The sequence below is a fragment of the Lemur catta genome, chromosome 4 (genome assembly GCF_020740605.2).
Source record: "Lemur catta isolate mLemCat1 chromosome 4, mLemCat1.pri, whole genome shotgun sequence".
Classification (NCBI taxonomy): Eukaryota; Metazoa; Chordata; class Mammalia; order Primates; family Lemuridae; genus Lemur; species Lemur catta.
Window position 1 is genome coordinate 6,904,255 of NC_059131.1, and position 12,211 is coordinate 6,916,465.

The 12,211-nt window shown below is 58.6% G+C and overlaps 1 protein-coding gene across 3 annotated transcripts in view; it reads left to right on the top strand.

The window, feature by feature from the left end:
- The window catches only part of ATP6V1C2 (ATPase H+ transporting V1 subunit C2), a 46,815-nt gene that overhangs the window by 26,270 nt on the left and 8,334 nt on the right, over positions 1-12,211 (top strand). For all 3 annotated transcript variants that reach the window (XM_045549040.1, XM_045549039.1, XM_045549041.1), the window contains exons 5-10: positions 1,419-1,513; positions 5,544-5,635; positions 8,172-8,270; positions 8,512-8,580; positions 10,408-10,500; positions 10,607-10,700. In XM_045549040.1, coding sequence (XP_045404996.1) covers positions 1,419-1,513; positions 5,544-5,635; positions 8,172-8,270; positions 8,512-8,580; positions 10,408-10,500; positions 10,607-10,700 — 542 coding nt within the window. The remainder of the gene's footprint in view (positions 1-1,418; positions 1,514-5,543; positions 5,636-8,171; positions 8,271-8,511; positions 8,581-10,407; positions 10,501-10,606; positions 10,701-12,211) is intronic.

The following is a 12,211-nucleotide window of genomic DNA, read 5'->3' on the forward strand; positions in this document are numbered from 1 at the left end:
TCCTCACTGGCCACACGGCCGCCTCCCTTCCCCCTCAGGCTCTGGTGCGTGTCGCATCCGAAGAAGCCGGCTGCCCCTGCCAGGAGGAGCCGAAGCCAGCTCTTCATCCTCTTTGAGCGTCCTGTGTGCTTGTCACCAGTGCACTGTGGTGTGTCCCTGGTGAACGGCCCGGGGGAGGGTGTCTGGTCTGTGTCCCCAGCAGGGTGGCTGAATGTTGTGAGCTTCCTGGTCCTCTGGTGAGCCTGAGGGTAGACCGGGGGGTGCAGGCACGCGGAGCCCGGGCTGGGGAATGCGCCGGAGGAAGGCGCTCTCGCTGGGGGTGGAGGGGTTCCAGGGTCCACCGTAGCAGCGATGCTTCTGCCAAGTTTCCTGCTTACCATAGACCTGGCGTGTCAAAAGAGGTCACGTACAGGGCACTGGCACAGCTGGTGTTCTTGAAGTGTGTACAGAACTAATCTGAAGAGAGCAGGCACTTGAGGTGTGTGGGCCCCCCATTTCTCAGGTAAGGAAACGGATTCCGTCCCTAACTTGCCGGAGGCCTGGGGCTCTGAGTCAGCGGAGGCGCCTTCGGGTCACTTCTGTCCGGCCTCAGCGCTGGGGCTCTCTCCTCCACCCCGCAGCTGCTTAGGGTACGCCAGAAACAGCCTGAAGGCAGTGGGTTTGTTAGTTTTTGAGAAGGAAAACAAAAAAGGCAATGTGTGCAAACACAGGTGTGTTCCGTTCGCTATGGGCTTTATGTGAAGGGCAGACACTGAACAAGGCACATCCCTGCCAGGTAGTAAAAACCAGTCACAGACCCCAGTATTTTCCTCATGTCTGAAAAATGCCTTCTTTGAAACAGACAATGCGGCTGACAATGCCTTCTCTGGTGCTCGGGCACAGGAGGCAGGAGGTGCTCACCCCGCATCAGGTGGCAGCCAGGACAGGCCCCGGCTGTGTGGTTTTTGGGGTTGGCTTGATGCTGTCTGATGTGCCTTTGGGGCCCTGGAAACAGAGTGATAGCCCAGTGGAGGAGTGTGGCCCAAGCACCCGGAGAAGGTGGAGAATTAGCCCCGTGCCGGCTCAGCACAGCGGCCAGCGTTGCTTCCGCCTCCAGGGAAGCAGGCTGTCCCAGGGCGGGCCCACCCGTCTGCAGGAGAGCGTGGGGCAGAGAAGTGCGTCTGTCACAGCGCCGTTCGCCTGCGGGCGTGTTTTCCAAAGGGATGAGGGGGGACTCAAGTGGCTCTGCCGATATCCCCGACTGGCTCAGAGCTCTGCTCTCACGGGGAGTGTTTGCTTTGAGCCCCAAGCCTGCCCGCCAGTGCTGTCACTAACTGCTTCCTTGGTGTCGGCAGTGACGCTTGGCTTGGGGTTGAGCAGTCTTGATCGTGGATGTGTCGTGCTGGCTCACTTGTTGAAATGTGTTTGTGTCCTTCCAGTCGATTTGACGTCCTTTGTGACCCACTTTGAATGGGACATGGCCAAGTATCCCGCAAAGCAGCCGCTCGTGGGCGTGGTGGACACACTAAGGAAGGTGAGAGGAGGGACTGCTCTTGGGGACACCGGGCCGTCTAAGGCGGATCTACTGGGGTTTCAGAGGGGCGAGATGCTAGGGCTCTGGCCCTGCTGAATGACCCTGGGTGGGGTCCCCTCCTGGGTGGGGTCCCCTCCCCACACTGCCTCCAGCCAGCCCTGACTGGGCCTCCGGGTTTCTGAGGTGTGGCCTCCTTCCACGCCCTGGGCAAGACCGGCACCCTGGGTGTCAGGGCACAGGAGGGGCGGTTGGTCACCTGGCCTCCCAGGCAGTTGGCTGCGGCCTTACGGGCACTCCCCTCGACCGGCCTGAGCCAGACCCCAGCACCCATGCACCTCGTGCCCTCTCCCTCTTTTCTTTTCCCACCCTAATCTACTCTTAGGAACCCGACACCCAGCCCCCCGACCCCGGGTGATGATTTACACGCAGAACTGTTTACTTTAAGTAGAGAGCGTGGCTGAGACACCTCCCTGATGTGCGGGGCCCTCGATGGTCTGCTGTCTTGCTAGGCAGTAGCCTCCGCTTGTATCGGTGGAATAAAGGCCCCGTAGCACAGGTCCGTGGGGACATTGTGGGTGTCTGGCAGCCCGGGTGACTTCTGTGGCACTTCACCGAGGGGGAACACTGACGAAGGTCCTGAGCTCAAGGCTGTTCGTTTCTAATGGCCTGTCCCTCCCTCTTGCACAGCTCACCAAGCCCCCAGCGTGTTGTGTCCGCTGGCCTGGGGGCTTGGGAGGGAGTCTCCTCGGGGGCCAGGAATGAGGCTCCCTGCTGTCTGCTATGAGGAGCAGAGCCACCTGAGTGTGGCAGGAGGGTTGGGAGCAGCGCTGGCCTCGGCCCCCACACCCTGGCAGCTTCTGCAGGTCTCCTGGGAACAAGGGTGGGGCCTGAAGGCTCAGGACTCTGGCTGCGGCTCCTTGGGCACTGCTTACGTCACAGCGGTCCCAGGCTTTCCTGGGACAATTGGCCAGTGGTTCTGGAAGGCTCTTCAAGGAGGGGTTGCCCAGTGTACTTGTGCCAGGTGTGGCTTCCAGGAGGGCGCTGTGCACATCTACCACGGAACTGGAAGCAGGCGGCTGTTTGTGGGCTGTCCACGCCCTGCCCTGCCCTACACCAGCTCTGGATTCTCTGAGTCCCACGGATGCCGGACCCAGTAGGGAAATCCCCCTGGGGCATGTTGTAGAGAAGACCTGGTTTCTCTAGTCCAGGGTACCCGGAGAGTGACTTTTTCAGGAGAGCAGGGAAGGGAGGAGGGCACCGGGTCGGTGGCTCTCCAGGTGTGCTGGGCTCTCCTACTTCCCATATCACCCTGTCAGGCAGGTGTCTCTTTTCTCTGGTTTTGGACGAGGAAGTAGCCGAGAGGTTAGGTGACGTGCCCCAGGACCCGCAGCTGTTGCAGCATTTTACTGGGATGGGGGTGCAGGTCTTGGGGACCAAAGCCCACAAGTTGTGCCACGTGCATGGCACCAGCTCCTAAGGAAGCCCTGGACTGGCTCCAACGCCAGAACCAGCTCTCGGGGGCCAGTGGGGCAGAGACTCTGGGGTACTGGCTTCCTCAGTCCTTCCTGTACAAGGAACACACGTGTGACACCCCCACACCTTATTTTGCCAACAAGAGGTCTGAATCTGCCAACTAGAGACATCTAGTCAAAGGAGTCCCCCATATGATGTCACAGTAATTCTGTGGCGGTGAGCTCAGAAAAGTGAAGGAGCTTCCATCGGTCACACAGCTCGTGAGAGCTGGCACTGGCCTTGACATGTGAGCCTGGCCGGTTCGAAAGCCCTCGTCCTCCTGCTGTGACGGGTCCCAGACCCCCTTAGCAGCTTTTCCTCTGCTCGTGGTGAAACCAGAGAAAGGACAAGCAGTAAATTTTTTTGTTTTTTTCCTTTTAAACTAAATACATAAATCTTATTTTAAAAAGCAAGATCTGTGGCTGTGCCCATGTCAATTTTCTGGTTATGATTCTGTACTATAGTTTTGTAGTAGAGTATCATTGTCCGGTATAGTTGTGTGGTGCAGTCCAGTCCAGTTGTATCATTGTCCAGTATAGTTGTGTGGTCCAATACAGTACAGTTGTATCATTGTCCATCTAGTTATGGGATGCAGTACAGTATAGTTGCATCGTTGTCTGGTATAGTTGTGTGGTGCAGTACAGTACAGCTGTACTGTTGTCCGGTATAGTTGTGCCACTGTGTGGTGCAGTACAGTACAGTTGTATTGTTGTACAGTATAGTTGTATCATTGTCCAGCATAGTTGTGCAGTGCATTACACTATAGTTGTATCATTGTACAGTGCAGATAGTATAGTAGGATAGTGGCATAGTTGTGTAGTGCAGAATAGTGTAGTGGTACAGTTGTACAGTATAGTTATGGTATAATTGTATAGTGTAGTACAGCACAGTATAGTTGTACAGGGGAGCGTAGTATGGTTGTATACTTGTACAGTATAGTTGTATAGCATGGTGTAGTGTAGTTGTGTAGTTGTACAGTATAGAATAGTATAGTGTAGTAGCGTGTTTAGTAGAGTTGCACAGTGCAGAATAGCATAGTTGTAGACTACAGTGTTGTCTAGCATAGTATAGTGCAATCGTGTGGTTGTACAGTAATGTGTTATCAATGAGGGAAAATGCATGAAGGATACTTGGGAATTTTATGTATTATTTTTGCAACTTCCTGTGAATCTATAATCATCTCAAACTAAAACGTTTAAAAAATTGTAAAAAGCAATTAACCTTTTACAAAATGAAACTATCAAAATATTAAAAAAAAAAAGTTAAAGGCCTCCCGTGATCATCACCCCCACCCCCACTCCCTTTATTCTCCCAAAAGATAACCAGTGTTTGAGGTGGATTCTTCCCTATATACAAGACATACCTGTTTAGACGCAGAACGGTTCACATCCTACAGACTGTCCACGTTTTCACCTGGTGACGGAGCTGCTCGCTCAGCGGCGGCCGTGTGCTCCCTGCCGCGTCTGTTGATGGCGGTGGCACTCGTGCTCCCCCGTGCCAGGGCCGGCTGCAGGGAGGTGTCACTGAACCTGGGCTGGGCAGAGAGGGAGGGACTCCCAGGAGCCTCCCCTGCCTGGGCGCCAGTGCGCAGGTGGCCGTATCCTCCGTGGCGACGGCCGCAGGGTTGTGGCCGCATCCTCCGTGGCGACGGCCGCAGGGTGTTCCACAATGTGGGTGCCAGGCTGTTGAACTGATTCCGTGGTGATGGGCCCTGCTGTCAAGTGTCAGCCCGTGGGGGCAGGGCTGGTGGTCTGCAGGTGACAGGGACTCACCTTGGGGAAGAAGTGGTTTCAGGGCACACAAAATGCTCCATGGCAGCAGTCATCTCAGTGGCTACTGCTGTGTCGAGAAGCCAGGCCCTGGGCGCATTTTCTTTCCCTTTGCTCGTTGCCCACCCCTGCTGCGGCCCCTCGGGGTGGGCAGGTGGGAAGCCTGAGGCCGGCCAGCCAGACAGCAGAGGAACCTGGGCCCGTCTCAGCTCTTTGCCCCACACCGCCCTGCTCCTGCCAGCCTGGGAGGGGTGTCCGGAGTGTGCTCCCTCAACCCTGGAGCTCCAGAACAAGGGGTCCCCCTGGGACGTGGGAATGGTGACCTGCCTCTACGCTGAAAGGAGCCAGGAAGTGGGCATGGGCATTTGTGAGTGCTGAGGGTTGGGGGTTGAGGTATCCCAAGCTCCCCCTGCAGAGCTTGAGGAGGTGAGGGGGGGTGGCTGGGCCCCCAGACAGTGCAGGATGGGCTTGAAATCAGGAGGAAGTTGAGCTACTGTGACCCTGCTCACCGCCTCAGGATCTGTAAGGCAGGGACAAGCGCCCCCCCTGCCCTCACGCGTGGGCTCCCCGTAAGGGCCAAATGCCAGCACTCCCGGGCGAGCAGGCGGGTGCACATCGGCCCTCTTGGGCACACGGGCAGCATCGCCATTTCTCTCAAGTGCACCACGAGCTGTATGTGGCCACTGTGGAGAGTCTGACCAACTCTCCCAATACATGGGGTCACCAGGAGCTCTTGCTTTCCCCCATAGCAACTGGCACAGATTGAGACAGACCTGAAGACCCGAACGGCCGCCTACAACACTCTGAAGACCAACCTGGAGAACCTGCAGAAGAAATCCAAGTGTGTATCTGCAAGGCTGTGCTTCTGGCCGGGGGCGGGGGGTGTAGGGGTCCCGGCAGGGGCTTAGCGCGTGTCCTTCCCATCCCCGGGTGACCCGGAGCCTGTCCCCTGCCTGAGAGTGAGAGCGAGTCAGACAAACGCTGCCACCCCCCCAGGAGCTGCCGCTGGGAGAGGAGAGGGCCAGCAGGGGCGATGGCACTGCCCAACGTGTGCCCAGAGAGGAATGTGCCCCCACGTCCTTCACTGTGGAGGCTCCACAGAGGGCGAGGGTGGCAGGAGGCCAGGATGTCAGAGCTTGGCGTTTCGTGAGGGGCAGAGAGGGTGGTGGGCTCTGTGGCCCAGAGCAGAGCAGCCTCAGGGACTCAGGCACCTTCTCCACCCACTCAAAGGGCCACCATGTGGGGGACGGGTGGGCCGCTTGGGCCCAGCAGACGGACTGGTCACTGACATGGTGGAGGTGTCGGGAGAAAAACGTAAGCTCAGTGTCACAATGGTGGGGACTATCTGGTGAGGTGTGTAGGAAAAAGCCACGTGAGCCCCTGCTGGGGAGGCTGCCCCTGAACAGGGTGGCGCTGGTGTGGGGTGGCTGCCTGTCTCCCCAGACTCTGCGCCTGGTCTGTCCTGGCTCTCTGAGACACTCCAGAGCAGGGAAGTGGCCCAGGGGACCCAAAACTGGCTGTTGTCCCCCCGCCCCCTCCCCGACTGCCTCACCACTGTGAACCAAGAGCATGTCGCCTGGGAGGGCCCCCAGTTCTGCTTCCCGCTTCTGAGGGTCACCGGCCAGCCGTCTTCTAGGAAAAAAGCAAACAGAACATTAGTGGCACATGAAAAACCACGGAGGGGAAGGTGCACTTCAGCTAGAAACATGGCTGCTGGTTGCCTGACTTTGTGAGCATGAGCTGCAGAGGGCGGGATGAAGGCAGGTGCCAGGCGGAGAGCCCTAAACGGCGATGAGCTGTCGGTCAGTGCTGGCATGGAGCCTGCTGGGCTGCCCATGCCCACTGCGTCACCAAATTGTAGATTTTCTTTCTATCTAAAAAAAAAAAAAATTATTTATTTATTTATTTGTAGAGACAGGGTCTTGCTCTTTCGCCCAGGCTGGAGTGCAGTGGTGTCATCACAGCTCACTGCAGCCCAAACTCCTGGGTTCAGGCCATCCTCCTGCCTCAGCCTCCCGAGTAGCTGGGACTGTAGGCGCTCACCACCATACCCAGCTAACTTGTTCTAGTTTTGGTAGAGAGGGGGTCTCATTATTTGCCCAGGCTGGTCTCCAACTCCTGGCCTCAGCCTTGCAAAGTGCTGGGATTACACCAATTGTGGATTTTTAAAAACTGGTTGGGACTTGAGTAAACACCCAGTCTTCACTGGATGGATGAAGTTCATTCATTCATTGATCATTCACGGTCACTTCAGGTGACTTACGGAGTGTAGGAGGGGGTGCACAAAGAGGGACGAAAGTCTCTAACTCCCTCCTCTGCTCTTCTCTTTCAACGTACGTTGACTAAGCTATGCCCTCAGGCCGTATACTAGGCCCTAAAGATATCAAGCAGAATAAAATATAATTTCTTTACTTGGCAGAGCTCACAATTATTCATTCAACGAACATTTATGGAAATTCTGCTTCATGCCGGGGGTTCAGGGGTGACCCAGAAAGACAAGTCAGGTAGTGTGAGGGCAGCGCTTCCCAGCTATGACACGGTGGCTCGTGCCTCTGGCACCTCGGGAGGGGGATCCTGAGGGATGTACCCATGGCCACACCGTGGCTCCGTGGTGCTATGAACAGGGGACAGGACAGAGTGCAGGGCAGGTGGGAGAGCCCACGGGGGACAGTATGGTACCTTTGACACCGTGGCCTGGGCTAAACGCTCTGGAGCTGCTTCCTGGGGAAGCCTTGTGTGCCGATGTCATGCCTCTGTGCTGATGCTTTGCGCAGCCTGGGCAGCCAGAGCCGGGCCCGGCTGCTGGTGCAGCCACCTTGATCCATGTGCTAGTCATACCGTGACCTTCATTGAGACCAGGTCCCCTGGACGTGTGCAAAGCTATTTCAGGCAAGTGTGCCCTGGCTGCTGGGCGGAGAGGCCTGTAAAGTGATGCGGAGTGCCGCCGAGGTTGGCCGCACAGCTCGGGGAGCTGGCCGCTGTGTTGACACCTGAGTAACATTAGCTGCCTGCCACCCAGGCTCCCCTCCCAACAGCCGGGGCTCGCACAGGGCAGAGCAGGTCACTGAGGTGTTGGATTCAGCAGCCCCTTGGGTGACTAGTGATAGCACGTGAGGCCCTGCCAGCCTCCCTGTCCCTGGAGGGGAGGAGGCAGCAGCTCTGGCTGCCCAGCACGGAGCCTGGGGGGGCGGGGCACACGGCCCTGGGGCCAGGGGAGAAGGCCACTTAGGAGAGTCACTGCATTCTCCTGGGCTCCAGCGTTCTCTGCGCCTGAGCCTGCCCCCTTCCTGCCCACCCCCAGTCCCAGTGCCTGCGCAGGGGGTGTGGGTCAGCGTGTCCCTTTCTGCTGACCACGCTCTGTTCCACCTGCCTTTCAGGGGGAACCTCTTCACCCGGACACTGAGTGACATTGTGAGCAAAGAAGACTTCGTGCTGGATTCTGAATATCTCGTCACCCTTCTGGTTATCGTCCCCAAGTGAGCAGGCAGGGAGGAGGGGTTTGGTGTCTTGGCCCGTGGGTGATCACTGACGGAGACTGGCCGAGCCCCCCGTGGAGGGAGGAGGGCCTGAGGGTGACTAGGGTGGCCAGAGGAGGATGCCCCCCCCAGCCCCGATTCCCAGGAAGCAGACAGGAAAAGGAGGTGCAGCTGCCTAAGCACTCAGGACCCCTAAGAGACTTTTCTGCAAAAATCATCAAGTGATTCTGTGTTCCTGCAGACCACACTACACACAATGGCAAAAAACCTACGAATCGCTCTCGGACATGGTCGTCCCTCGGTCGACCAAGTAAGTGAGACTTGGCCTGGCCCCAGGTCCCCTGCGGGGCATGTGCGGGTGCTTTGGGGCCCCCAACCACCAAACATGCCCCGAGGGTGTGAGGCCCCTCAACCCTCTCTTGTCCCTTGGCCTGGAATTCCTTCATGGTCACACACCTTGTCACATGCCGACTGCCTTCCTCTTCCAGAACCCTCTGCCCTGCCCCTGCTCTGGGAAGGCCGCCCTGGCTGCGTCCAGCACAGGGGCCCCCCCAGCGCGCCGTGGCCTTCGCTGCGTCCTTGCTGTGCCCTCTCAGCTCAGCGTCAGTTCTTCCCACCTGAGGGGCAGGGCCTGGCCAGAGTGGTGCCCAGTGACCGGCCACAGAGCAGGAGCAGGGGAGGAAGGGAATCCCAGCGTGTGGCCTGCTGGCCTTAGAGTAGGAATGGCCGGGGACATGGTGGGGGCACACTGTGAAAATGGTGGGAGAATGGGTAAAAAACTGTGTCCCTCGCGGAACACTGTGCAGCCGGGAAACCCAGGACCCAGGGCGGCCTGTGTGCGCAGAGTTGAATGACGGCAGCAAGCGCGGAAGGGTTGTGTAGCACGGAGTCCAGACACAGATGGAACTCAAGTACCTGTGACTTGGGCATGTGCAAGTGGACGGTGAATCGTGGGGACAGGAGGGGACAAGAAAGGCCACACTCGGGCTGGTAGTGACCTGGGGCAGAGAGGTGCAGGCCACTGTGTGGAAATTGATATCTTAGCCAGTGGCTGGAACACAGGTGTGTGCTACCCTGCACATCTCTTTGTATGTCTGAAGTGGTTTGCACTTTTAGGAGATTTTAGCATGAGCCTCGGGCAGCCCATTGACCTGTCTCTCCACACGCCACACCACCTCTGCCCGCGAGCGAAGCCCTGCCCACTCCCGGCCCATCCCCAGGCTCTCTCAGGGCTGCCGGCTCACAGGAGATCGCAATCAGGAGCTAAACTGAGGGATGCAGGAACAGGATAGTCACGGCCTGAGGTCACAGGGGAGGCTAGAGGAGGAACAGGGCGTCCAGAGCACCTGGGGTCCCTGCCAGGAGAGGCTGCCTCTGCAGGTGGCTTTACCTGTCAGACCAGAGCCCTGAGGCCCCTCATTGTCACAGGCACCCGAGAGCCTGCATGGATGACCCTGGAGAGGTCTGGAGCCTGGGGCCGCCCCTGTGAGCCTGGAGCGTGGCGGCGGCTCTGGGAAATGAGAGGTGGCCGGGCCGGCAAGCCCGTGAAACCGCGCCTGGGCCGCTGTCAGAGTCTCCTGGCCAGCAGCACTCAGAGACGTTGAGACGACTGGCCCTGAGACTCCCCTTCTTGCTGGGGACAGTGGCCCCAGTAGTCCCACGTTGAGACACGCAGGGGAGGCTGTGTCCAGTTGGGATGTGGTGACACTGGAAGTGACCTGGACCTGTGTGACGGTTTCCACCGTGGGGAGATCCACCCAGCTTCACTGTCACGGGGCACAGCAGAGCCTCAGCCACCCGGCCCAGGGGAGCAGGATCCGAACCCCAGACCTCTGCGCTTCCTGCCCCTCGCAAGCCTTGGGAGCCCCTGGAGGCCCCGAGGCCTCGGCCTGGAGGGACGTGTGGCAGGGGCCGGAGGGCTGGGAAACAGCAGCAGTCAGGAGATCGCAGGGGTGCCCTCGGCTCCCCGCCCTCGGCTGCTGCCAGGGCCCCGAGCGTGGGCTGTGAGGCCCACAGGGACCCGGAGGTCCAGCCCTGCAGTGGCCGGCAGCCTCCGTGCCCAGCTCTGGCACAGGGTCTGGCATGTGGCGACCCTGGCAATCAGTCCAGCAAACAGATGCTTCTTTCTCCCCGGCAGGTTGATTACCGAGGACAGCGAGGGCGGCCTCTTCACAGTGACTCTGTTTCGAAAAGTGATTGATGATTTCAAAACCAAAGCCAAGGAAAACAAGTAAGAGCGTGGGCTCCGTGGGCCTCTCTGGGTTGGGTTTGTCTCCCCTGGGAGGTCTCTTGCCCAGGAAGCGTCTTGGTGAAAGCCCATCTTTGCTTGTTTTAAGGTTCATGGTCCGTGAATTTTACTATGATGAAAAAGAAATTAAGAGGGAGAGGGAAGAGCTGACCAGGCTGCTGTCTGATAAGAAGCAACAGTATGTGAGTGTGGGGTGCAGCCGGGACGGCTTCCTTGGGGTGTTGAGTAGTGCCCTCCTGTCCCTGCCCAGTGGCCTGGGGCAAAAGAGCCCTCCCATGTCCCCACCCCTCCGTCTCACTGAACCTGATCCCCTGGGCTCACACCTTCGGGAACTTCTGTTCTCATGGGACGGCCCAGCAGGGTCTGGGGACAGGGTGATGATGGAGTGGGAGCTGGGAGCCCGGCCGAGCCTTCCGCATCAGACCCGGCCAGTCCCTGGCACTGCCCTTCCGGGAAGGGGTTGCCGCTCCCCTGTGCAGAGAAGCTGAGGTTGCTGAGAGGTCGACTCACGGGCATTTCGCCCAGGTAGGGGACCCTGCCCAACCCTCCGGGGCAAGCTGGGTTCCATGGACGAGCATCTATGCCCAGTGTTGGCCTTGAGGAGTGTTGCCAACGGTCACCCCACTATCCTTGGCCATGTGGTTTGCAGAGCATCCCCAGCACCTGTATTTACCTCCCCTGTGTTCTTAGCAAAGAGCGGGTGCTTATGCTGAGACTTCCAACCGAGCCGCTCAGAAACTGTTCATTGTGAGAGGACAGCTTAGCTCCTGAGGGAAGAAAACTAGACACTCAAATTTGAAACCTGCACAGTGTAGCCTCGGGAAAGTCACTCTACTGCTCTGTGAAATGGGCACATTCCGGACTTGGAGACCTCCAGCAGCCACACTGGGCTGAGCTGGGCGACTCCAGAGGAGCCTGCCCGACTGGAATGTGCTTGGGCGCTTCTCCCATGCCCACCCCGGCGGGGGTGGGGGGGCCGGTTCTAGGGAACACCTTCCGGCCCAGCCTCTAGGGACAGACAGGAAGGGAAGAACGAGTAGAATGTACTTGAGGCCTTTTGGAGGATAGTCGGTGTGCAAACATGAGCTGTGAGTACGTGCTTGGGGACAAGAGCAGTGGCTGCGGGCCAGGCTAGAAGTGCTGCTATCGGGCAGATGGCCTGGGGGACTGACCTCTCTGGGGACTGCAGAGAGCAGCCACGCAGTCAGGAGGGAGCCCAGCCGCCGGCTCTCACAGGACGGGAACAACCACCAATAGTAACACAGAAGTTCATGCTGGGGATTTCTAACCCTCTGCCCCGGAAACACGAACACAGGGATGCTGGCGCGCGTTTGCATGTGGACGTGTGCGCACAGCCAGTGAGCATGCACGCTCCTCCCACCCAGAAGCTGCCAGGCTCCGGCCGAGGCCCCTCCTGAGGACCAAGGGCAGAGCTGGGGCCGTGGACCCCAGGACCAGTGGGTGCTCTGGTCCTCAGGGCAGTGGCCACAGACCCAGCACTCCCAGGCAGGAATGATTTTCACCAGCAAGAGCTGTGAAATCCAAAACGTCTTCATCCTTAACCTCAGCTCACCTGAAACCCTCATCAGCCAGGGACACCCCAGCTGTTCTCTTTGGCTGGGCCCTTCCCTGCTTGCTCCAGTCCTGACCCCAGGCCCCTCCCTACCCAGTGTCCCTGGATGGAGGCCAGATC